Source organism: Brachyistius frenatus, unplaced genomic scaffold, assembly GCF_029030835.1.
Source record: "Brachyistius frenatus isolate BFR_SWC_R1_liver_20210118 unplaced genomic scaffold, ASM2903083v1 Contig_80, whole genome shotgun sequence".
Taxonomy (NCBI): domain Eukaryota; kingdom Metazoa; phylum Chordata; class Actinopteri; family Embiotocidae; genus Brachyistius; species Brachyistius frenatus.
In genome coordinates this window covers 845,001-871,901 of record NW_027210679.1, presented here as the reverse complement: position 1 = coordinate 871,901, position 26,901 = coordinate 845,001, and the positions used below count along the sequence as shown (strand labels likewise).

The 26,901-nt window shown below is 45.7% G+C and overlaps 2 protein-coding genes across 3 annotated transcripts in view; both read left to right on the top strand.

The window, feature by feature from the left end:
* rnd2 (Rho family GTPase 2) overlaps positions 1–17,768 on the top strand; it is a 29,905-nt gene extending 12,137 nt beyond the window's left edge. The window contains exons 3-5 of the mRNA XM_069709148.1: positions 11,145–11,254; positions 13,683–13,817; positions 16,632–17,768. Coding sequence (XP_069565249.1) covers positions 11,145–11,254; positions 13,683–13,817; positions 16,632–16,901 — 515 coding nt within the window. The 3' untranslated portion in view covers positions 16,902–17,768. The remainder of the gene's footprint in view (positions 1–11,144; positions 11,255–13,682; positions 13,818–16,631) is intronic.
* rprml (reprimo-like) overlaps positions 1–26,901 on the top strand; it is a 245,653-nt gene that overhangs the window by 125,977 nt on the left and 92,775 nt on the right. The gene's annotated exons all lie outside the window — the stretch shown is intronic.

Sequence of the window (26,901 nt, the reverse complement as noted above, 5' to 3'; positions counted from 1 at the left end):
AGAGCGAGTGTATGGGAATTCCGACAGCTCTCACCCTGTTGACCCCTGCTATTGTTTCTCAGCTGACCAGAGGCGTAATGAGGGCTGTCGAGGAGAGCTGGGGCACAATGAGGCTGGAAAGTGCATCTGCTGCCTCAACCAATGGGAAGAGAGACGTGGAGTGTGTGTGTGTGGAGGAGGGTGGGCGGGGGGGGAGGGGGGAGGGTGTTGTTGAAGGGAGTAAAAGTATGGGGGTGAAGGGTGGAGAGGGGTTGCCTTAAGAGCATGTCATAGGAGCGAGAGTGCACAGAAAAAGAGGACAGAAGGAGGAGACAGCAGGAGAAGAGTACATCTGTGCTCCCCCCTCCCTCCTCCCTCCTCCCTCCCACCCTCCACCCCCCTCCGAAGCTTTGTGTTGGGAGTGAGGCTTGTCGGTGGGCACCCTCGGGAGCTGACCCGCTCTGGTCCTCGGGGGAAACAGACGCACAAGTGCCACCTGTGTCAATTTTTTTTTTTTAAACAACTGCAGCCTCTGGTTAGGTGCTGAACACAGAGCATGGAGCAATGCAAAGGAGTCACTGGGGACGTAACGCGGGGCTTTCGTCTGTTGTATTGAAGAGATGGATTATGTTGTAATTGTTCAAAACTCAATTGTTTTCATTGGCCTGAGGGAACGTGATGGACGGCGGCGGATCAAACAGCTCAGCTCCTGTCCCTCGTCGTGTGCACGGCGCGGGAGGAAGCCGCAACTTTTGAGAGCAAAGTATTCCAAGTTACGTAGCTTGATCGAAACCAGCGCCGAAATTACACACGTTTTTGTGATCACCGGCGTGTGTGCTTTGGCAATTGCGCTCTGGCCCTAAAACTCCAGCAAAAGCGCTCACATCCAATTTTGTGTGAGAGAACTTGCAGTGAGCCAATTGTGTTGTCGAGGGCAAGAAAACGCACGTTTTTTCCAACGCTCACAAAAACACGCGTGACTCGCGTGCTGGTGTTGATCAAGTCAGGCAACCTGGAATACTGACCCACGAAATGGGTGATTTAATTATTAAAAACAAACTACTGGAGCTGTTGTGGGATTTCAACAAGATATAACCCCCCCCCCCCTCCAGCACTGTTCATGCACTTTAACAAGAGAAGATACAACAAACTAATCCAGCCTGACAGTAAACCAGGCGTTTGGTCCTCGTCAGCAGCAGCAGCAGCAGTGAATGCCTCAGTCATCCGGGCAGACAGGAAACCCACACAGGGAACTGTGACTCTGTATGCCCCCCCCCCCCTCCCCCGCCTCCTCCAAACCCGTCCACTGAGTGCAACAGTATACCCGATGCAGCGCCAGCTTTGATCAGCTCACTTCAAACGGCCACATTGACTAGTGCTGCTGCTCCCAAAGCTAGCGCTCAGTCACCCCCACCCTCCCACCCCACCCCCCTGCCCCCACCCCCACGGGAGCGGAGAAACCCTCTCGGCAGCCGTCTGCAACCCATCCGAGCGAAAGGGGATACAGACAGTGATGCTTCGCCCCCCACCTGTACCTCGCTCACACACACACACACACTCAACACGTCCCATCATTTATGGATGACTTTATTTATAAACAAGATCCAATGCGCTCTCTCTCTCTCTCTCTCTCTCTCTCTCTCTCTCTCTCTCCCATGCTGCTGCTTTTGTGGAAATGAAATTGCACTTGAAGTGGTGCCATGTCTCCATGGTGGCCTCCCCTGGGGGGCTCGAGAGTGGTCCCGGGTACAGATCGCATCATGATAGCAATGTGTTTGGATGGTTACGCATCGGAGGGAGCAGAGCCAACCCCCCCCCCCCTTTCCCCACCTCACAAAGTTTTTATTTCACATGCGTGTGTAGCTGCTGACTGAATAATCTCACTCCTCCTTTTAATATCAGTCCGTCAGCTTTGGACAGAGACGGCGGCGGCGGAGTTTTAATGAAAGTCTTCAAGTGGGGGCACAAGCTTCGAAGAGGAGAGTACAAGACGTGAGGAGCGGATAGAAAGGCCCGCGATCTCTGCTTTTTCACAGGTGAAAAGGAACATACACAGATGAATTTGAACACGGAGTGTGTGCGTGTGCGTGTGGTGATCCTACGGCCGGGCTGGTTGCTTTTCAGAGCAGAATTCATTGTGGCACGACCATTAGCAGTGGTCAAAGAATCAGGCGCTTTGTGGGTGTCGTTGGCAACATCAACAGTGACTTCAAACAGCCTGGAAGCCTCTCAAAGACTGTTGAAAACGGTGCCGTAAAACAAATTCAAACTAAACGCAGCTCAGGTTTTTTTGTGTGTGTTTTTTTTTTCATTATTGGCCAGATGGAGGTGCAGTTAACAAGCTGCAGGATCAGCGAACGACTGCCGCGGGAGCTTTAGCCAAGCATTTCAGGTTTAAACTTGATTTAATTGAGAGTTGATCACAGAAATCATTTGAAAACTCTTTATTTTGGTAGCACCCAGCTTTGGAATGACACGTTGGCAGGTAGCATTACGAGATGAAGCCATGGACATAATTTGCCAAGAAGGAATACTTAAATATATTTGAATGTCCTGCTCAGTGCTTTGCCAGATGCTGGAAGACATTCTTCTGCGTTTAGTTTCCTTTTTGGATGAATCTGTGTTGTTGTCATGACGTTCCTACTGAATTAAATTAAGAGGGTTGTTGCTTTCATATCGTGCCAGTATGACTGAATTCTGCCATTTCAAGCTAAAATTACTGTTCGATATTCGCTCGGAACTATTGGAATATTATTCTAAGAACAGCTTTTAGGTGCCTCGCCGCCACCTTCACACATTACTACCAGGAGCTGCAAAAACAAGGAAAAATATCATTTCTGAGACAAGACCATGGTCGCATAAATCATTATATTTTTTCGTATTTAATGACTGCTCAAAAAAATTATAACCTGTCTCTACTCTTAACATGACCTTATATCATCAAACTTTTTGGGATCCTTCAGTCTTGTATAAAGCCAACCGATAATAACTTTGAGTTTACTGGATGATTATGGAGACTGTTTCTGGACAGACACACTGCAGCAATCAGAGACAATTGAAAGTCTGAAAATCTGCATTTTGATTGTGGAGTCATGTTAATGTTTGATTCTGTTTTTATTTCTAGTCTACTGCTTTTATCCGCATGTCCCTTTAAAGCAGGGGGCTCCTCCAGTCGGATCGACACTGGATACTCTCAACATTTCTTTTAATAAACACTCTCCTCTGAGATCCTTCTCTTTCGACATGTTCAAACTGAGCAGCCAGACAAAAGCAAAGCGAGCGTTCAGTTTATGCTGGAGATATTGAAAGCAGCTGGGGTCCATGATTGGTTTGGGCAGTAAAAAAAGGTTGTGGAAAAACACACACAAATAATCCTCAAGTTAGCATCTGGTAGTCTTTAACGCTTATCTGTTTTTTTGAACTGTGTTATTCGGTGAATCTTGTCCAAACAGCCCGATGCTGCTGCTGCTGCGGGTGATTCGACGAGACTGCGCGGTCGCGGGGAGCTCGAGGAGACACGGGAACAGATCAAAACTGGTTGTGAGTGTTCTCCCCGTACAGAGCCGGCGGTCACTCACAGCTACTTGACTTCCTCACACAAACAAATGTCAGGTTGTGTTTGTATTACAACATCTAAAACACATGAACGTCCGCGGGGAATTAAGCGTGTCACAATGTATTATGACAGCTACATCAGTCAGTGGTGATTTTCTCAAACAGTTCGCAGGGGAAAACTAAAGTAGAGGCACAATTGGTGGTTTTTTTGTTGTTGTTGGTTTTTTTTTAGAGCTTACATCACAACATTAAAGCCACCTGACAAATATTGTGCAGGTTTATCTCATGCTGCCAACTCGGACCCGTTGGACTCCGCGAGACCGGTGAAGGTGTCCTCTGGTGTCAAGTACCAGGATGTTAGTCCTGGAAGTTTTGACGTGGTGGGGCTTCATAGATTGGACTTGTTTTTCCAGCACATCCAACAAATGCTCAGCCAAATTAAGATCTGGTGAATTTGGACGCCAAATCAACATTTTGAACTTTGTCATGTTCTTCAAACAATTCCTGAACATTTTTTGTGGAGTGCTGCTGAAAACACATTTCTTTATAAATTGCGAGTAGCTCTTCTGTGGCATCGAACCACATGAGCCGACCTGCGCTTCAAAAGACCCTGTCACCAGTTCACCGGTTTGGTAAATACTAACCACTACATACTGGCATGACCTCAGTAGACCTGCTGTTTTGGAGATAATCAGTTCAAGATATTTACTCTTGCCCATTTGTCCTGCTTTCAAGTCATCAACCTCAGGAATTGATTGCTCATTTGCTGCCTAATGTTTCCCGTCCCTTGACAGACGCCACTGTAACGAGAGTGTCAATGCTTATTGGGCTCACCTGTCAGTGACTTTAATGTTGTGGCCGATCAGTGTGTAGATCAACAAAAGAAGTGAGCGACAAAGAAACATCGGCCCAATGATGTTTAACAGTAAAGCGCAGCATGAGCCGCAGCCCTGTACAGACACGCAAGATCAAACAGCTGCAGATGAGATGCATCGCTGTGAGCCTGCTAGAATGAGTGTGTGTGTGTGACTATAAAAGAAGGGTTGCAGTGGGGGGGGGGGGGGGGTGAGCTAGCAGAAACTGAAAGCGGACACACTACTCCATCTCCGTACCCGTGGGGCGAGCAGGAGACAGACAGTACCGCTTGCTCTGTCCCCTGTGCTGCCGGGCGCTGCGGGCCGGCCCGGCCCAGCTTTGCAGCCCGCGGCTGGGCGACAGACTTCGGGCATTAACTCCCTCGGAGGAAGCGGAGCCGGGAGCAGATCCGGGGAAGGTGCTCGACGCCCTTCAAAGGCTGCACTTCCTCCGCAGGGAGGGTGCGCGGGGGCTTTGATCAATATCTCCTGTGTGGAAGCGGCAGACGCGGAAGGTTAATGGCCATTTAACCCGGTGTCACCCCCACTGTCCCGGCTCTGTGCTAATGCTTTTGAAAACTTGACACAGCCATCTCTATTACAGATCAACAGCTTTATCTGCGTGTACATGTATGTGTGTGTGTGTATGTGGTAGGAGACATACACTTCCTGATTCAATATGCCTGACTGAAAGAGCAACCAAAGATATAAGGCCCAGCCTCGGGGTTCAGGCCAGCTGGGGTTGCTTCATTACAGGCTTATCAATGGCCTATTTCAGTGGATTGACTTTATTTTCCACTTACAGATTCATTGCCTCATCCTCCTTTTATAAAGCTGACAGTGTGTGTTGAGTATTTCAAAGCTGTAAACGATCTTTCAGGTCATGGTGTAATCTGAACTGTTTCAATTGCAACATTACCGTTCAGGTCCAATATTTTAAGTCTTATAGTCAGGATGGATTATTAAAGGATCAAATACCTACAGACCATCTCTGCAGGTATTTCTATACCGTTACGTACCGGCAAAGTAGAACAGTGGAAAAACTTATTTGAGAGGTTTCTCTCGCAATTTGTATTAATTAGTTAGTAATTAATTCAAATATATGGATCTCCTGAAGATTTATAGTTTTACATTAATCCATGGGAACTCTTCAGTTTATCTTATCATTATCAAGTGATGGTTACTGCACTGTATCCTTTTGAAAATAATGCCATGAATAGTTTTTAATTCATTAATTCAATTATAAAGTGTAGTGAACAAAACAAAAATAAAATCAATATTTCTTCTGACCACCCAATGCTTTTAAATCGGCATGCATGTTTTTCAAGGTTAGTCTTTATTCATTTAGGTTCAACTTGTCACATTCGGTGTTCCGGCTGCTTCTGTCTCTCCGTGTAACTCCAGACTAGCTCTGATGTTGAGAGCAGGACTCTGCGGACTGCGTACCATCTGTTGCAGGACTCCTTGCTCTTGTCACTGATGGTAGTTCTTTACGACTTTGGCTGTACGCTGCTACAGAATTCATTTGGAAGCGATCAGATGACGTCCCGATCGACGGATGAGAATTCGCACCCGCTCTTGGCAGGAAAGCATCTTGAACTTTCCTTTCCTATCGCGCATTGACAATGTAACACTGGTGAAAACGAATGCAGAATTAGAGAAGTGTGCAGTAGGATTTAGTAAACAACTGATCACCCCTTGTTTCGCCCTCCTTTTTCCGAGGGGGGCAAGAAAATCGAAAGTGTCCCGCTTGCGAAAACTCACAAAAGACATGAAAGTTCCCTCGCTCGAGCCGAGAGTGTTTGGTTCGTCCGTTTTGGGCCGGACGTGGTGGCGCGACGTGGCGCACTGCGAGGAAGAGGACCTGCTCACTATGTAGACATGAAAGGCTCATTCTTCGGTAACAAAATGGGGATTACACACTAATCATGAGCATTACATCCCATCTCCCTAAAGCCAACACACTGCACCTTTAAACGGCCATTGCGATGGATTTGACGACTCTGCTGTTTTCGTTGGTTAAATAAGCTAAAACATGCAAACTCACCTTGACTGTTATTCTCAATAGGTCAACAAAGCTGATACTAAAAACTTGAAAAAAATTCCTTCGCTTGCTGTATATTTGAAACTCTACTTGTATGCCAGTGCACCAGGTTGTTGTTTTTTTCTCTACCTGGGGTGTAAGTTGACAGTTTCCTTGTGAGGAATAAGGTCAGCGTCTCTATAAGCAGTGGACTCTGTTGGTGCGGGATTTTAAAAAGAGTGAGAGAGAAAAAGGTTCGCGCAGGCTTGGATTCACACAATGAAACACACGCTGTTCTGTATAGAAGAAGTGGTACACCGGGTCAGAGCGGCTCCACCTCCTCTCGATGGGTGTCTCGCCAGCAACTGTGTTTATCTGTGTTTGAGCAGAAACCCTGATTGAGGAGAAGTCGTGCGGCAGTTCGCAACACAGACCGCATCCCCGCCGATAAAAGTTCTGCTCAACCTCTTAAAGGTTGGAGTGCCGGCCCTCCTCTCCTCTCCTCTCAGTCACCTCTGATCGTCGACGCTCCGGAGTGCCTCCACGATCCCCTCGCTCTCCCGCTTCGCGTCTCCCTTACGTCTTTCAGGGCCTCACAATGGAGCCATTTGCCTCTCTCCAGGTTGCTACGATACTCTGCCCGCCCAACTTGAAATGTTTTACTTTGAAGGTGGATTTCAAGAGGAAAAACAGCTGCGGCAGGGGAGAAAAGACGCGGAGACCCGAATGTTTTCGTTAATTTGGTGAATTTGGTGACATCTGAGGGAGTGTTTTGTTAGCCTGCCTGTTGTGTGCATGGGTGGGTGTCTGTATGGCCTAATGAGGCTGTTAGTTGCTGTTTACTCCCTGCCATATGTGCGTGAATACATCAGAGCGCCTCGAGGCAAAAGACTATTCTTCTCCCTTCTCTCGTAATGACAATTTCGCTTTTTAGCTGCCGTCTGCAATGAGCGCGCAACAAACGGAGGGAGAAAGAAAACATTCCTGCTGTGATGGTGCAGATGAATGTAATGCAAAACTGCAAGGCTTTGTTATAGATGGTGATGCGCGCTCAATTTCACAGGATTCCCGAAGAATCTTCTTCATCAAACCGCAGCATCCGTTGTCGAGGTGATTTTCAGTGCGTGTCCTTAAAAAAAAAAAAAAAAAAAAGAAAAAGAAAAACGAGGTTCGCAGACAGAAAGCAGTCGCGTTTCAGACAGATTGTCCCTACGGGGGACTCGATGCATCGGGGGACATGAGGCACAAATGAAGTCATACCACAAACCCTCAAGCCTTATTACTGTACATTAGCGCTCCGCTAAGTTTCTGTCCGCCTCAACATCCTCTGGGATATTTCTGGCCTTTGATGAAGCTCGACTGACGGCTGGCGAGGACCGCTTTCCTCCCACCTCTGTCGCCTCTGCTCAGTGATGCAGTGTGGCTTAGAGCTAATTAGCCCCGCGGAAATAAAGAGAGAAAATCCACTTTCCACTGTGAGAGATCGCTGGTGCTAAATCAGGCTAATGCTAATGCTCAAGGAGCTTTAAGCGAGGGGTGTTTTATGCCTGTCCTTGGCACAGCCTGGCAGGGTCCCGCTCCTCGCAGGGACATGATGGTTTTCCGTGGGTTCCTGCCAGGCGGTGCACCCCCTCCCTCGTCCTCCTGCCCCATCCATCTCATCCTCCCTCTGTCTGAAATTCAATTGACCTTTTGTTCCACCTTACGGTGAATGGGCACAGGCCAGCTCCACCACCGATAGCCAACACGGAGCTCTCATACCTCTTTATTTGATCTGTCCTGCCGAGTCCAGTGCTTTCATTACCTGCCCAAACACCCACTCCTCCCCTCCCCTCCCCTCCTCTCTCCTCTACAGCTACATCCTCTTTTATCTCTGCTCGTCTTTTTTTTTTCTTCTTTTTTTTTTTTTGCTGCAGAAAACGGCAGTAGTAGATTCTCCTTCTCCTCCTTCCTCCCTCATGTTCTTGATTGTTATTGTGATTGGCTTTTATTCGTGCCTGCTCGGCTTGTTTTACCCCCCCGGCTCCCCTCAGAGGACTTTTTTTCCGACTTTGCAGAAGTGCTGAGGTAGCTTCCCTGTCGCTCAGGGCAGAAGAGCTCTGAAATCGCTGTGCTGTGACAAGACATGTCGTGACCGTGACCTGCCAATCATTTAGATCTTTGGAATTGACAAATTGATCCCAGCGGCTTCTTTCCAGCTTCTAATTACATCTCAAGTCAAACATGTACCATTGTCTCAACTTTTCCCTTATCTGACGCCTCGTCCCCCTTCATCTGGATTCTGCTTTAATTCCCCGGTTGCTTCTCTCATCACTGTGAGCTTCTTGCACCTCAGCGTCAAAGTCATTAAATCTTTTTTTTTGTGCCCCCACCACCTCCCTCATGCTCCGTCTCTTTTCTTCTTCAGCTCTAACCTTAGTACAGGTCTGCTGCACTGCGATACATACTAAAGACCAACTTCAGCAGCTCCCGCACCTCATGTGTGACCGCCACCAATCAGAGCCCGCTGTTGTACAATGTGAGCTCTGCTGACTGTCGGACTCGGCATCTGCGTGATTAGGCTTTTTTTTTGGAAGTGTGGTTGTGTGTGTGCTCGTGCTGCTCTCTCTCCCAGCAGTACAGAACAGCAGTTATCGCGTGTTAATACGATGAAGAGAAGAAGATGAATACCTGATAACATCCTGTAAGGTGTAGGGTAAAATGACTATTACTTTTCCCTGATTACATCATAACTTTTTATATTTTAAGGGTGGCAAAAAAAATATATATTTTTTTAAAGATTTTGTACAACTTCCTTAAGGATTTTGCAGAGTTTAAAGGCACAACTCTGGAAATGCTGCTGCGGAGTATCATAATTTAATCATGTATTGTTTGTGTCCTATGTGTTTAGATGCATGAGGATGTATGTGCTGCTGCCAAACCCTCTGTGTCTGTGTCCCACAATCAATTCCTACAAAAGGAACTGCTGTTGAGACAATGAAAACATTTTATTATTACAATCTCCCGGTCCAACAAATTGAAACATTTGTGCAGAATCGGCCAGAATTGGTCTCCAAAGCTCCATCGGCACAAATGCAAATGTGCATGTGGTGGGCAAGTTTCATAAGAATAAATTGGGTGCCATTTAGGAACACAGTATCGAGTTATCGAAACAACAATTTGAGAAACTGTGTGTTTATATAGATGATATGTGTTTGCCAGCTTAAGAGTACAGTAATGTGTATCAATGGAGGTATCAATAAAATAATAAAAAAAGAAAGTCTGAAGCAAAAGTAAACAATGTACGTTTGAAAAAAATGCTTTCTAAGATCACTAGGTATTCCAAATATTCGTTGCCCTTTACAGCAAAGTGCACTTTGGTGAGAAACAAAATGTAAACAAAAACTCTCACACAAACAGCACCATTCTTCAATGTGCAGCCCCGCGATGCTGCGACACGCAGCCTGTTGCATTGTTCACAGTGGGGAGGGAGCAGGTCAGCGCAGGGCAGCAGCCTGAATGATGATGGGGTGGGGGGGCTACGAGCCGCGTGCAGCTATTGTCACAGTTTCATTCCAGCACTAACAAAAGAGAACACAGTGATGCTAAAACAGGCTGTAGCACCATTGTGCAAACTCCATTTAACCCAGCAGACAAAAGGCACGCAGCTCTTTAACAGGCTGTTTACCGTGTCAGGTCTGGTACGAGGCGCGGCTTCACCAAATGTAAAGATAATCTATCATAATCTATTGTTCATCATCCAGAGGTATGACTCTAAGGGAATAAATGTAGTATTGGAGTTGTTGAATATACCAAAGTGTGCATCATTTATTTCCAATATGTGACACGTGCACATTTTCTTTAATGTGAAACGTGGTAATTTGTCACCAAAGCAGTGGCTTTTCATGACTCTTAAGGAGATCAGCCTTATATCGGCTCCGAGTGGAGGCAGGAGGGAGGCTGCCCACGGCCACAGCCACGTTTCCCAGGGAGCCCAGATATTTTTACAAGCCTCCTAATGAGAGCTATAATAGAGCATGAGCTGTGTAACTGAGCGGCTCGTGAAAGTACAGAGGCGCCACTCTGCCTTCAAATTTGATCAAGGTACCGAAAATGAAAACGAAAGAGTGTGGAGAAGCGTGCGAGCGCATGTGAATCGCACACAGTCAAAAGAAAAAAGTCAGGTTTCAAAACAAGGACCATTTGCCAGAGAGACAGATAGAGGGATGAGACGAGGGAATTAAAGGGTTCAACCTTTAGTTTGGCCTTTGTGCCGGCATTCGCTGTCGTTTCGAGATGATTATGGATTGCGTGCACAAGTCCTCCGGTCCTAAACCCTCTATAATTCACTTTTGAGTGCGCGTGTGCTCGTGAGCAACCCCCTCGACATTCCTCATGGAGCGCTGCGCTGATAAAGCGAGGCCACAGCTGTGTGGAAGCCCAGGAGGGAAAAGATGCACAAAAATATGCGCACATAATTGTTAAGACCAAGACTCATTTGCATGTGCAGAGTGCGTTCAAGCTGCAGCATGTCCAAGTACGTGTCGCAGTGCCTGCTTTAATCGGCTGCCCGTGTATTAATGACCTTTAGGCCACCTTCCAGGGACGTGTGGGAGGTTTTCTAATATACAGAATAAGCCATATGTTGGGGATGAAGACCCTCGTAGGATCAAATAAGGCTAAAAAAACAAAGTGCACGTAGGAATTTCTCCAAAGACATCGTGACCTTATGCCATATGTTATTGTTTCCGCAGGTTCCTCTTATTACGACAACGTGAGGCCGCTGGCGTATCCAGATTCAGATGCAGTTCTCATCTGTTTCGACATCAGCCGCCCGGAGACTTTGGACAGCGTCATAAAGAAGGTCAGTGTATTGTTTTTTTGTTTTTTTGTTTTTTTTTACTTCATCTCCTCCTCTCAACACTTTGAATCAGCGTATAATATCTGCTGTGATACCGTAGAACCAACCACAAAACCATTACAATTTTTTTTCCACGATCAGCATCTCGAATCAACTCGGATTTCTGTGCCGGCAGCTTTTCACGGCTCAACAATACAGCAAATCAGCACCGAGGTTAAAGCGCCCCATTCCTTTATCTCATCAAAACGTCTACGGATACTTGACCCCTCGTCCCCTGCGAGGAATGGAAGGTCAGAGCGAAGAATGAGAGGCAAGGCTCCGCAGCCGGGCGGGTTCAGGAGGAACATCAGATACGCAAATTAGCCACAGCATTCATATCAGAGCCTGTTCAAAAGCACTGGAAAGAGACTTGCTTTTGGCAATTTGGATTTTAAATCTGAGTTTTATGCAGAACAGTGGAGCAGATGGTGGTAGTTTAAATTTGAGAGTGTTTACTGGCTGAGAAGTTGGGTTTGGACGAAGCGGGTGGAGTTGTCGAATGCGGTCTCGAACGCGGTTTTACAGCCGTCGGCAGACCGTTTTTGCGCACACGGTGAAATACCTTCGGTGCACATACTCTACTAAATGGCTTTATTTGCATGCATGTGTGTCATGTAAAACAGGCCTGTGCCTCTTAGCGGTCTCTCATCTTGAAGCCATGTGTTTGTGTGTGTGTTTGTCTGCCTTTGAAATGCTCCCCTTGTTCCCACGGCCGGCCTGTTGACGTGTTTGGCGGTCTGAGGGGAGCTGCTGAAACAGCCCTGGCAGACTTTGTAGATCTAACCCGAGACTACTTTTTTTTTTTTAACCCACGAATATCTGTCAACAGGGGTAAGCAGCAGCTCCCATCCAGCTTGAAGTTTTTCCCAGGCATCACTCTGCAAGGGGGGAGGGGGGTTGCCGTGACCCCTGACCCCTAGTTGTGAGCCTGGTAATCCCTGAAACTCCGGGGGCACACGCAAAACCTGTTGCACAATCACCATCCCAAATTGGACTCTTGACCTCCAGGGATGAGCAGGTCACCGAGGCTGCCAGTTGACAGCTGCGGGAGGAGAAAGGGTTAAACAAAGCAAACTTTTGGTTGGATGTTATTGGCAGAGTAGGGGCGGGCTTGAAAGGTCAAAGGTTGTTTTGGCGCGAGGGATGAATGGACACCGTGACATTCTGCACACGGCGTGTGGAATATTTCAGGGCTGTCATGTAATTGTGTCGTGGGGAGCTGAGACTGTGTTGGTTCAGCCGAGTTTCTGAAGTGACATTTAATCTCTGGGCGATATTTAGAAGGAAGACTGCTCAACCTTTTTCTGCTCGCAACCTGAAATAGATTTGCTGACGGAGGCCGTGCGAGGAAAGTAAAACACATTTTAGCTGCTGCTTAAACCTGAATAAAATTGTCGCATTTCCCCAAGGTCCCGTAGCTGCTGCAGTGAAGCACTGAGCATCACATGGGATTATGAAAATATAACAAGTGTCTTTATGCTGTTGCTTTGAGGTGAAATAATTAGCTGACTAATCCTTTGGTCGTTTGACAGAAAGTTAATCAGCAACTATTTAATGATAAATTAATCTTTTAAGTAATTGTAAAAAATAAAAAAAAAAAAAAAAGACAAACATGTTCCAGTTTCACAGTGTGACAGTTCACAGCTTTTCTGTCTTTGGCTTTTACCAAAGTAAATGAAACATTCTTGGTTTCTGGAGTGTTCGTCAGACGAGTCGTGATGTTTCACTACGTTCTCACAATGTTCTGACCAAACAATTAATTGATTAATTGAGAAAACAAATGCTAGTTTAATCAGCAATGAAAATAATGGCTAGCTGCAACAAACCGTGTATTTCTAATATCTCTCTCCGTCATGCTTTTGATGAATCGATTCACTGTTTACTTTTCAAAATGCAAAATTACAGTTACAGCTACCAACAAGCGTAAAAACCAAAACATATTTAATATGCAATGGTATAAAATAGTAATAATTCTTTGCTTGAAAAGTTACTTGAGCAATTAATATATTATCGGAAATGTGGCTGTACGCGATGAGTGGATTAATTGACTTCAGCTGTGAAATGTTTTATATCCCAAATTATGGTGGAATTGACCTCATTTACTCACTTTAATCCGTGGACACCAGCTGTCCTGATACCAGCTGCTGGTTTGAGTAAACTGAAAGTTATTAACAACACTGTATAAATAAATAGTTTTGAGTTCCCCGTGACTCCTCAGCTGAACAAATGTCTTGGTCAAGAGAGCATTAATCTCTGCCAGGCTTAGGTGACCCGTGTCTGAAGCCAAAGGGCACCACTGCACCTCAGCAGCTCCGCCCGTCAGCGCGGGGCCGCTCAGCTCTCACATTTGACATGTCCGGTGATGTATTTCTGTGTCCACATGTCTCCACAGTGGCAAGGGGAGACGCAGGAGTTTTGTCCCAACGCCAAAGTGGTGCTGGTGGGCTGCAAGCTGGACATGAGGACAGACGTGAACACCCTGAGGGAGCTCTCCAAGCAGCGCCTCATCCCTGTCACCCATGAGCAGGTGAGAACAAGCAGATGATGGAGAAAGGACTGGGGAGAGGGGAGGGAGGGTGGGGGGGATGAATAATGAGATGGAGACTTTGGAAGGTGCCCGGGGAAGAACGACTGATTTGAAAACGACACCAGATGCAGAAAGGAAATTAGAAAGCAATCCAGCGATAATATTCGATTTTTTATTTTTTTTTTCCATCTTGGATCAGCGGTGGCTGATGAGGTCTCACAGGAAGGGAGAGTGAGAGAAAGCTCACACAACACAATCGACTACCACATGACCATTATAAGAGCTGTGTAAAACTCCTCGGGGACACGTTGCTGGAGTTGGCGTTTTGACCAGAATTTGCTGACAAGCGACTTAAGGTTGCTCATGGCGAGAGCTGCGGGAGACGTAGACGATTTATTTGTATTTTTTTTTTTTCCTGAAAGGAAACATTCATGCAGATTTAGGGATTTTCAAAATGCAGGATGAATAGAAAATGGACATTGATAAATGAGTGAGCCCTTTTCCTGCACGCCACCGTGACCTCCAAGCCAAGGGGACGGGGAGACGAGGGAGGGGTTGATAAACTGTTCTGTAAATGTGTGAATTTTAATCAGCTTTCAGTGTGTTAATTTTGTGCTCTCTTGTGTTGGACATACAAAAAAAAGTGGAGGGGCTTTTTCACCGCCGCACAAAAGCTCTCCAAACAAAGGGGCCTTTTTTTTTTTTTTCCTTCTTCTTCTCCCCGCTACTGTCTGAGAGCTCGCCGGAGGCTAAACGCCCGCTGCTGCCAAAAAAAAAAAAAAGACAAAAATCAACCACCGGAAAAACAGACAAGTTCATGTAAATAAAATACATAAACAAAAGATAGCGCGACAAACCACAGAGCTAATGTAAACTAACCGGGGAGCATTTACGGCCAGGGCTGCCGTTTTTCTTCTCCTCCTCGGGCTCTATTTGGGTTCGCGGCGGCTACTGTTTGTCCCTCTATAATATGCCCAGAAAATGTGTGTCGGACAGCAGATGCCAGAGCCGCGCGCACAATAAACATTTTTGCTGCTCTCATCCAATAGCCCCGCGTTGTTATCCTGTTGTTGATCTTAAATTGAATTCCAACGGAGCTGCGGAGTCGCCAGCGAGACTGACCACCGGGTGAACTCCAGACGTTTCCGCGCTAATCTGCCCGAGATTCGATCAAGGGGTTTTCGGCTTGTCACGACAATCTCTACCTCTCTACCTCTCTACAACCCCCCCCCCCCCCCCCACACCACCCCCCTGAATCTAAATCTGCTGTTCCACCTAATGAGGGCTTCATTGCTTCTTATATGCGCCTCAGTGCACGGCCGTGATCAAAATCAAGCCATGTCCACAGGGGATAAAAAGCTCCCTGTGTTGGAGAGCATGCGATTTAAAAACACCTTCTTTTTTTTTTTTTAGGGTCATGGGAAATGCTGTCCCATCTCATCCGTTACAACCTTCGCATGTGTTGATCCTGTGTGAACGCAGGTTTGAAAGTCTGATCGTGAAACGGGAGACGAGGGCTTAGGGGCTTTAAAATTAAATTTGTCTCCGATTTGATCTCAGGCAAAACAATTTACGGTCTCAATTAACTGGGTATATTGTAACATTACTCAGGGGTAAGCTCTGGTGCTCCAGGAGTTCTGTAAGAGTTTAGTCTCTTCTCTCTAAATAGCTGCGTAGACCATGTCAACAGCGGCCCAGTGGGCTCAGCGCTGCTCTGATCCCTCTCTTACACCACAGACTGAGGAGTCAGCATCTACATTATTCATGCCTCAGATGGAGGAGCTTCATTTGTCTCCAGACGTTTTTAGATCATTGACTTTCAGTCTACTGTTTAGATCAACATCTTTGTCTCCGAACTGCCGCCTCACTTTTTTCGGGGGATATTTATTCTTCTGCCAGAAGAGAGAGAGCTAGTTCCTGTTTGTGCCGAGGTATAAGGAAGGATGGGCTGAGCGGGGTGAGATTTAATTTTCTCTGTGAAGGAAACTCATGTCTATCACACCCTCTTAAAGCCTGAGGAAACTGGAGAAAAGACGGCGTGTCATGGTCAGAAGTTCTATTAGACAAGAACACGAAAACCATTGAAAGACACTGAAAGAAGAAACGGAGCAAAGGAAAGCTTTGTGGAGAAAAGTTACGAAAGATGATGTCACTATTCAGAGTGCATGAGGACGTTCGCACTGAAAAGTACAGAAACATGCGGTGAGCTACAAGTAACCGGGTGATGCACTGAAATGGTCCAAAACAGAAGTGTAAACCTTTGGACACTTTCCACCCTAAATGGTCGCCACCTATGGCTCTGTGGAGGAAAGGGGCGGGGCCACTGATGTAAAGAATATTCAAATGAAGGCGTCTGAGGAAGCTGCATCTGCTCCTGAACACAAACAAAAGTGTTTCTTTTTCACTGCTTCTGCGGAACAGAATAATCAGTGCGTTTATTGAGAGTGTTAAACAGAGGGCACAAAAACAAGTTAATTTCTGGGAAAAATAATTAAAGCTGCAGATATTTTAGCAGGTCATGCTGGAGTTATTTACAGCAGTTAGAAGACAGCTTTTAGCTGCATTACCGCCACGTTCTGAAGGGAGTAAAGCATCACAACCAGACACCTGTCAAAACAGGGGAAATACGGAAAAACGAAAGTTGCACGTACTCATAAAAAATAAAAAATGTAGAACGACTGTTCGAATATTCGAAAATCGTGTCCCATCTCCAATGTGCATCACAGTGTAGCTTCTGTCTCAGAAAAAAAAAAAAGCTATGAAATGAAAGTTTGCCTGTTGTCTAATCGGCTCTTCTGCGTCTCTGTGTTCCAGGGCAGCACGATAGGTCGACAGATAGCGGCGGTGGCCTACGTAGAGTGCACCTCCAAGGTGTCTGAGAACAGCGTCCGGGACGTGTTCCACATCACCACCTTGGCATCGGTGCGGCGGCCGCACAAGCCGCAGCTAAAACGCAGCAGTTCCCGCAGAGGCCTGAAGCGAGTGTCGCAGCTGCCGCTGCCGCCGCTGCCGGCTCGGACTGAACAAATAGACGAGGCCCCGGCCATGAGGAAGGACCGGGCCAAGAGCTGCGTGCTCATGTAGAGACCCATCCCTATAACTATATATATGTATATATATAAACAAAGAAATATATAAAAGAGGAAGTCTATTTATTATTTGATGTTTTTGTTTTTCCTTCCGTATTTTCATTTTTTTTGCACTGCAGAGGATTGAGAAAAGACAAACCGTGGAAACAAATGCTTTGGATTTTCTTTTCTTTTTTTGTTTGTTGTTGTTGTTGTTGTTGTTGTGGTGTGTGTGTGCGCGCGCATATTTTCTAAGCTGTTTACATATTCGTGTTGTTTTGAAATGATGGCAAACTGGACTGGCCCTCTGGACACGAGGAAGCTGTGATAGTGAAAGTGCCGTCTGGTTCCGGGAATTAAAGTGGAATTAATTTCCTGAAAGCGCTCTAATAAAGAGGACGGCACGGCGGCGGAGCGTGTGCGAGTGAGGAGAGCCGTGTTGAAGCAGGATGTCTGGAGAAGAAACTTGTTTTGAAAGACGGATGTTTTTCAGCAGACCCTAGCTTCTGCCCGAAGTTGCTTCCTGTTGCCATATTTAATAGGAAAACCTGTACAGTAATGCTGAAAAGGGATTCAAGCGATGACGGCTCGTTAAGAGCTGGAAATGAGATTTTCTAAAGGCTGAAATATTGTGAAGGTGTGTGTGAGCATTACTACCACAAGTGCTTTTTAGGAAAAAGAAAAAAAAAAGTCACAACTTCTAATTTTATTTTGCCCATTTAACACTATTTTTCTCATCAACTCCAGTCGTGTCAGTTTGATTCTCTGAAATTAATGCTGTTGTCGCTATTTTAAAGATGTAAGTGGTAAAATGTTAGGGCTATTTTGTTGTACTTTCACTAAAGTCTAAAAATAAAGCAACAACTTGACTGTACAGAGAAAAGAGGATTTCTGGCTCAAGTTTCCTTCCTATTTGACTTTTTATTGGCATGAGAGCTGTTAGACTGTAACCAACTGGTTCATTTGTGTCAGAATGATTAAGAAAAACAAATCGTTCGCAGTGCTCAATATTTATCAAGCTACACTGCCAAGACAAAAACAAAAAAGAGATCTTCCACATCCATGTGCTTTCCCTATCCCGTCCCGAAAAAAAAAAAACCTGTAACTGTTCGCTTCTTGTGTTAATGTGCTTTCATGTTGCCCTGCAAGTCAAACTACACTGCAGCCTGAGGAATGAGTCAGTCTTTCTAGGTAATGTGCACACCGCGCACACCTCTCAGCCGGCAAAAACTAAATTGAACTGCACTGCACCAGCAGCAGCAGCAGCAGCAGAGCACTGATGTACTGCTTTTAAATGACTCTTCAATGTTTCAGGAGCTTTATGCGAGATGCTGTTTGAGCTCTTTAATTGGCAAAGAACCATTTTGCCATCCAGCTGATTCTGAGACTTCAAACCTTTTTTTTTTTTTCTTTAAACAGCCCACTGATCAGTCTCCCTGCAGATAGCTGAGACTCTGAGGCTTTCTGCCTAAACTGCTACGCACTTGGAAAGCTGCTTTATCCCGACAGCATTTACGTAGAGGTGAGAGTTGATAAGCCCGTCAACTGTGAGTCGAAGCACTCTGGCAGCAACTAAAAGCTTTACCTTTATAACTGTCAGTGTTGTTTGACAACTTAACTGCTGTTGCAACCCTGCCAGACATTAAAGCATTGACAAGATGAGCTCACACGATGGATGAAATGTCAGAGAAACTGAGGTAGGGGAACCACCCAAGACAAGAAACAACTGGAAAAGGGCCAAAAGGTGTGTGGAGGGGAGTGTTAAAGGAATATTCCACCAAAAAATGTCATTCTGAGCATTAAATAGGGAACCAGGATGTATCAAACCATCTGTAGAAGCTTGAACCCGAGCCACTCCTGTGCTATTTCACCACCTTCGATACTAAACTTCTTCATGTCTAAGAAAAAACTGTTGAAAAAACCAAAACATCACTCTTTTGTCAAACTGCTTGCAGATATTGCTCCGTTCTTAGCTATGGGAGTTGCGATCAAAAAATTCTGGGACTGCGACTACGACAACCAAAATTAAATCTGGTTGCCGACGCCTTCGAAGTAGCAGCAACATGCCGCTCCCAGCGCTCCTGCCACGCTTTAAACCCTGACAGGGAGGTCTCATTCTGTACGCGCGTCAAGCACCACCTGCGATTCATGCTGCATCCCCTCCACAGTGTCAAACGGTGACCCTGCAGCTTATACATCAATTTGGGGAACAGAAAGAAGTTGCAGGGAGTGAGTAGGAGTGGTTGGGAGCTATAACTGTACTGTTGTGGGCGAGAAACCTTTCAACGAGCTGTGAGCAGGCTTTCCTTGACAGTCCGACCCGGAGGGACTAGTTCACGATGCATAACCCGGCAAATCTCATAGAAAAACACCTGCATGGTCTTGGTTGCGGTCCTGACATGGTGAAACCTTCTTCGTGTTGTGGAGTGATGGTCTGCCCCTTGCGAAACGCAAACATCACTAAAAACTCATCCAGCTCATTACTTGATTGACGTACGATTTCTGAAGCATTTCGAAGTTCTCCGCTGCCCACGCTCTGCTCAAGTTTCAGGTTCATAGTGAATATCGCAAATACTCGCGTACCACAGGCCACAGAAACGTGTTCATCTTATGATGTTAATCAAGCGATTTAACTTGGAGTACTTACTAACCAAAATGATTTCCTCCCTCTGCTTCGTGCACATTACGGTGCTACACTCTGTTCATTTTGACTGCATCTTGTAAAGAATCACGAGGCCAAAAGTTTGGAAACCTCTTTAGAGACCAAATCATGAAATTACCACTATAATTGAAGGGTTGGAGTTCTAATAATCTCTGTTGTGGCTAAACTTAAAGTGTTTGAAAGAAATTGAAGCTGCAGATCAATAGCAAATAAATTGCTGTGAATGGTTTGAAAGCATTTTTTTTTTCCCATCAGAATCTTTTGTAATTATTTTAAATCAAAGCTCCAGAGCTGCTTCACAAAGAAGCTCGCTACAAAACTTTCCACATTTCAAACCTACTGGTGTAAGTATTTGATACTTAAGAGTTAGAGAACTGGAGAAGGGGGCCGCGGGGAGGGGTCTTTTTTGGGGTTTTTTTTTGGGATAGACACTGGAGTCACAGAGGAGCTGCAGAAAGGTGTTGCCCGGGGCAGGAAATGAGCTGTGGAAATGAGGCCAGCACCCACAGTGGGAGCACAAGACCTGCTGTGCCCCCACAGTTCAGTCTGACACTTAAGAGGATTAGTCATATGGTGCCAGTTTGTGTGTGTGTGTGTGTGTGTGTGTGCGTGCGTGCGTGCGTGCGTGCGTGCGTGCGTGCGTGCGTGCGTGCGTGCGTGCGTGCGTGCGTGCGTGCGTGCGTGTGTACCCGTGTGTCTCTGCGTTCGACACGGGGCTGCACTGGGCGGCATCATCTCTGTTGCACTGGCCCACCTTTCCCCATCAGCCTGCATATCCATCAAAAGAAAACAGTCATCCAGACACTCGCACTGACGTCTACATCTTGTCATGATAAAGACAAATCAGCCGCCGCTTTGTTTGTGAAATTACGCAGCCATCGCAGTTTATCTTGACAATCTACTCCCACTCACAGGCAGGTTTATTACAGCAGGATGTCTCTCCTCGATTTCAGCAATCTGATCAGCCGTTTGCCCTTTACCGCCGAGACGCCGGGAGGATTAGAAGTACCTTTGTGGGTTCACGCTCTGATTCTGCATTCTTGAGTTTCCCTTCTTGTCGCTGCTATTCCAAGCAGCTCCGACAGGCACAGAGAGCCCAGTCATCTCATCCCTACACGGACAGAGGTGACGCCATCCGCGCCTGGAAAAAAAAAAACCACACACAATCGTAGATGTTCTTGGCTAATTACTACAATTTGCAGACGGGGGTTTGGTCCCGGGAAACGGCAGAGAGAGAGAGAGAGGAAGAGACGGAGCGACGGACACAGACTGCGCTGAGGAAAAGGGGGTGATGGTGAGCAAGGGAGACAGAGAGAGACGGTGCTTGGCCTGCCTGCTGACAAAAGGCTACAGAGCAGAGCCACAAATTGCATACAGTCATGAGGGGATTTGTAATGAGAAGCAGTATGTGACCACGCTGAACTCGCACACAACCCACACACACACACACACACACACACACACACACACACACACACACACACACACACACACACACACACACACACACACACACACACACACACACACAGGAAGCCGGCAGAGATCGTTGGCATTCCACATTCACGGAGTGGGAATTGACCCATCGGTGTACCGCATAAGCAAATGCCTTTAACGGCATATTAATCTGACAGCCTTTCCCCTGTGACCCCTTAAGATTTTCAACTTTATTGTTTCCCCGTTTCCCAACAGATAAATTCCACAATGCAGAGACCAACCTGGACTTCTCCCTGAGGTGGTTTAGCAATGAAAACACAGACTGTGGAGATTAATTAGCCTACGGTTTAATGCTTTTTGCACTAAAGTGCTGCTAATTAAAATGTGTGAGCGCGTGCTTTCATATTCTTTGTCGGCGTGTCTGTATGTATACGTCTTCATCTGTGTTTGTCTGTGTGTCTGCATTTACGCCGGGGATCGGCCTCTTATTACACAGAAACTCTTTTCTTTTAACATCAGAAGTAGAGGAGGGAGAGATTGATTGATAGGAGTTATTGATATTTTAGAGGATAGCATTTTTTTTCCATCCTGTGTTTTCAGGTGGATGCACACATATTTCCCAGAGGGATTAGAAGTTGTGTGTGTGTGTGTGTGTGTGTGTGTGTGTGTGTGTGTGTGTGTGTGTGTGTGTGTGTGTGTGTGTGTGTGTGTGTGTGTGTGTGTGCGTGTGCGTGTGCGTGTGCGTGTGCGACTTGTTTGTGTGACTGAGTTGTGCTAGAGGAGGTCTGATAAGACGGAAAAGATGGAGAGGCTTGGCAACGATATTCAGTATCCACTGCTTGGGCTTATAAATTGACTGATAGACATCTTAAAGGGAGTCCGCGGAAAATAAACCAGCTTTTATCTGTGACTGTGAAAGACAAATTTTGATTGCTTATCACGGAGTTTGTGGCTGCGATGGGCCGTTTTTATCACCACAGGTAGACTTCAAAGCGAGCCGCGCTTTCGCCTTATAAACGGTTGTGAGTTTATTTGTTTTTAGCCATGCTGGCTGCATTGCACTGTGGTCAGCATTGACCTTTGGTTGGTTGGCACTCTGGGCTAAAAGTAAATATCTCAGTGACAATTTGACAGCTATTCAATTCTCTACGGACATTCAATGAGGCCCAAAAGAGGAACACCACCTCGAGGTTGACATTTATGATTTTGAATGAAAACTTTGGCCAAACTTTGGTGCACCACTGACTTCTCTCCCTCAGCCTCAGATGTGCTTTATGTTTATTTCTAATTAGCAAAAGTTGCCATGACAACATGCTAAAGTGTGATTGGTAAACATACTCGTTTAACAGCAGGTTGCTAACTTTGGCATTTAGTTTGAACCTCCCAGACACCTGCTTGATTTCCTCCAGACTCACGTGAGCTTCCTGCACCAACAGAGTCGGTTACAGGATTTATATTTCCTGCATGATTTTTCTAGGAAGCGTCTGAAATGTGAAGGATATTTGTTTTCAGCCCATACGATCAAGAAGGCAGACTAACCACCTGTCAGCAGCTAATTACGTGGTGAATAACAGCGGCAAGTCGCAGTTGAAATACTTCCTCACCCTGCAAACAGCTGTTCTACATTTTGGGATTATGAGCAGACTGCTTGAGTTAAAGTATTTATGTCAGTAAAATTTGAGGACGAGAGGTCATCCATCTGCTGTACTGCTGTCGAACATCACCATAGGAACTGAATGAGCTGATATCGCTGCTGTGTTTGTGGCGGTGTTTAATTTGACAATTAAAATTGTAGCGTAGCAGGTGACTGTTTATCTAAATAGTCTCTCATCTGTTCTGTGTTCAATTCAAACGGGTCAATAAATCCCAACATCAACGTCATGTTTACTGCAGGGCGTCACCCCATTTACATAGTCAAACATTAGGGAGATGCCCTTTTAGCTGTTCCCTATTTGGCCACTGAGCAGCTTGAAAAGAGCAGTTGGGGGTTTAGTGCATTAATAAATGCCACGTCACTGTCGATCGCTATGGGAGACGACATTACGTATTCACATCTTCCCGTAGGCTCAGATCATTTCACCTGTCACTGTTAACACTTTTGTCTGTTGTAGGAATTTTAAACCCTAATATCTTCCTTTAATTGCTATGTTTCTAAAGTTTAGTCAGCCAGAAAATATAATCGGAGCATAAGAGCAGGTTTGGGGTTAATTAAAATCTGCACGTGAGCAGCAACAGATGCTTCGGGCGAGTTGTGTAGCAGCTGTAGGCCGACTTAGCCAGACTGCAGCTTTGGTCTTCTTTGCTATGATTGTAGTCTGGAACGTGTTTTTACATTAAGGTTTGCTCGGCCGCTCTAAAGGGGCCGACCATTCAGCGACAAATGTTGGTGGTTAAGTGCGTTGCCGGTAAGGTAAAGCTTTAATTGGTAAATGGTACTTATATAGTGCTTTATCACCTTAGCAGTCTCAAATCGCTTTGCAGTTTGCCTCCCATTCACAAACTCACACACACATTCACATCCCAATAACGGCAGAGCTGCCATGTGAAGCGCTCGCCTGCCACCAGGAGCAAATTGCGGTTCATTGTTGTTGCCCAAGGACACTTTGACGTGGATAAAACCCGGCGATTGATCAGAGGGCAACCCATTCCGTCTTCTATATGTAGTTGCAGCAGTAGTAAAGTTTCAGCGCCTAAGTTGGTCAATGCCAATTGGTTAAAGGCTGCAGTTGAAAATAAACCCGAGGTCTGCGCCCGTTAGGATGCATCGACTGGAGACGGTTCCCCATGGAGGGTACCCAGACTCATTTATTCATGCAGGTCATTTGCGTCTGGCAACACGAGGCTACAGCAGCAGAGCAAAACCAGTGAACACATGACATGAATAGTTTACAGAGACCACACAAGGATGCAAAGGTCTTCTGCTCAGACTGACGAATTGCACAAAGGCAAACTGGGTATGCAGTCAGGTAAAGCATTTTCTTTTTGTATTCTATTGGTTTTGTTAGAAATAACTATAAAATGACTGACCTTTCTCTTATAATATATTGCACTGGAAGCTTCAGATCACTGGGTTAAACAGAACTGGTTCCTAGATTTCTGCCATGAAGCTGGTCAATCAAATTAAATCATGTGGGAAAAGCAGCAGAAATGTTGGACTGCATGTTGTTGGCCTCTATGGTGACAGGTGGTGATTGATATTATATTCAATTTACAACAAAGATGGAATGACACCAGGTGATTATTACACTGCTTCAATTAAAATTTTTATTTTATTATCCTCAAGGGTAAATTGGTCCATATTTTCAGGTGAAATTTAATCCAAAGTTGAACCACCTACACATAAAGCATCATGAGATACACCGGATACTGAAAATATGTAAAGCACATACTAAAACTAATTATTATATGAGATAATATTTTCTATAACTGTTGTATTTGTACTACTGGTCAAATTAACATAGCATGATGCTGATGTTGACAAATTATAGATGATTTAACAGTATGTTTACCAGATAATTTACCACACTTCCTCTGGTGTGAACACACATTATTGGTGTTATCAGTCCAACAACACTATGAAACAGGCTATCACAGCAATATGAGGCAGAACAGGAGCATTTAGACAAACAATTTCAACCACAGTAAATGTGTCTGCTGCTACTCAACAATGCTCAAAACATGATTTCATCTTAAGAAACTGCAATAGACAAAACTGGGGTCTTTAAACCGAACTGAAAATGTAATATAATATCCCACGTGCATGAGAACAGCTCTTGAGATAATTATAATGTTGCTGCACTTCTAGATATGAGATTACGTCGCCCAAACTATCCGAACAGTGTCAGCGAGGAGACGCGGTCCTCATCCGTCACCTCTCTGTGGAGAAAAGCATCTCAGCCGCTCGCTGGATCAGTTGAGGTGATTACAGAGTAATAAAACCCATGTCCACTCCCCTATCACTGAACGAGTTTGACTAATCTCAGGCTGAAATCCCTCCTCCTGCTCACACCAGCTCCCAGGCTTTCTCACACAATATAAGTCTGGTTTGGACAATTAAACACACATTAGAGAGGCAGTGGAGTGTTTTGTAAGCTCTTGCCGCTGTTGGATTTCTCTTCCCATAAAGTGTGCCCTGCAGGTGTTTCAGACGAAGACTATTCATCATCAGTCGCAACACAACAACAATGTTGATTGTAAATTATGGCTATTAAGAGGATAGAAAGCAGGCAAGCGATACACAACATTTGTTTAAAATGTGTTATCTGACAGCCTGACGGGATGAATGGTAATATGATTGTGGCACAAGGCGAATCTGACCCTTATCCCCCCCGAACCAGTTTCCACAGAGACACTGACGTCACGGCAACCGCGGCGGGTGATGCACGAGAATGTTAATTAGATCACTTACGTCCAAGACATGTTGTTCGTTACCTGGCAGAGGTGAGTCACTCAGCAGTGCACAGGCAAAAAGTATATAATGTTGAGAGGAAATAGAGGAAGAGCTGGATGGAGAAAAATAAGACGGGGAGAGGAAATGTGGACACGGGTGGTTTATTGGTACGGAAAAAGCCACTGAGCCATTCCTAATCAGACCCGTGTGGCCCTGAGCACACACTCCAACATGACGCAAAGGCTGGAGTGTGTTTAGCTGGCTGCCCGCCTCCTCTCTCCTCACCCCTGCTTCATCTTGCTCTGCATTATGAAAGGTCACTAATGCTGTCCCGACCTGCTACTCAGGACATTGTGCTGCCGTGACTGTCGACGTCGAAACCTTCCCCAAACTTGGAGAACTTTCTTTGCTTCGGGCTGAAATGCATCAAAGCGCTCAGACAGGTTTCCGTGTGCGAGTGGATTTATGCGTGTGTGCGCCGACGGCCTGCATGCATATGCCGACGGTACACACAAGCATGCTCCTGTATATCATTGCATTAGCTCTGCAAGCACAGCTGTGTATTATTCTGTGAGCATGTGTAGTTCATAAGAAGGGAGGGGGTGGTGTGTGTGTGGGGAGGGGGGGTAAGGGGGGATAGATACACTGGCTGCAGTCCAGAGCAATCGTGGCCAGTTTTGGATGGCATATCACCAAGTTGGCAGCAACTGCTGTTGGACTCAGGGGCCAGAGCGAGTAACAGAATGGCAACTTTGTTGTGTGCACCGCTGCTGCGGAGTTTTTTGCCTCTGCTGTCAAATGGCAGCAATATAAAAGCCGTCTGGCTCCGACTTCCAGTTGGTAATTCAGAAGAGCGAAGCGAGCCAGAGATTGACACCTCAAGACCACGACAGCAAATGTATGCATGTTATTTATGCGTTATCATGCACTTACATGCACAAAGAGAACAATAGCGTATTCTTTGTTATGGACAACAATTGCATCCATCGGTCTGTGTCGTTCTGATAAGATAATGAGCACAGACCTCAACAATCTACTAATAAACAAATACTAATTAGTATATCTCTTCCCAGCAAACTGCCCACAGGTCTGCAGCTGATTCCTATAAGTGGGAGGGTATTTTTGTTTGCTCGTCTGAATGTGTTTAAATGTGTTTATTTACAGTGCGATTTGCCTTGTTTGTTTTGCATTGCATGTGTGCATCTATGCCTTTGCTTGTGTGGGTCCATGTTTATTTATGCTCCGTGGCAATGCATACATTTCTTGCTGGGCAAAGAGGAACAGATGAGCAAACAGCAGTGGAGGAGGGCCGGCCTGGAGGCTTTTGTGTTTGTGTGTGTGTGTGTTTGCATGTGTGTGTATTTGTGTGTGTGAGAGAAAGTGAGAGGTAATAACCAAAGCTTACTTTATGTCCTGTTTTGGTCCACCTTCAGAGTTTGCTTTGTGGTTTCGGCTGGACATAACTCCTGTTGATGGCTGAGTTGTGTCAGCAAGATGTGTAGCCTCCCTCCCGCATGACACATAAAT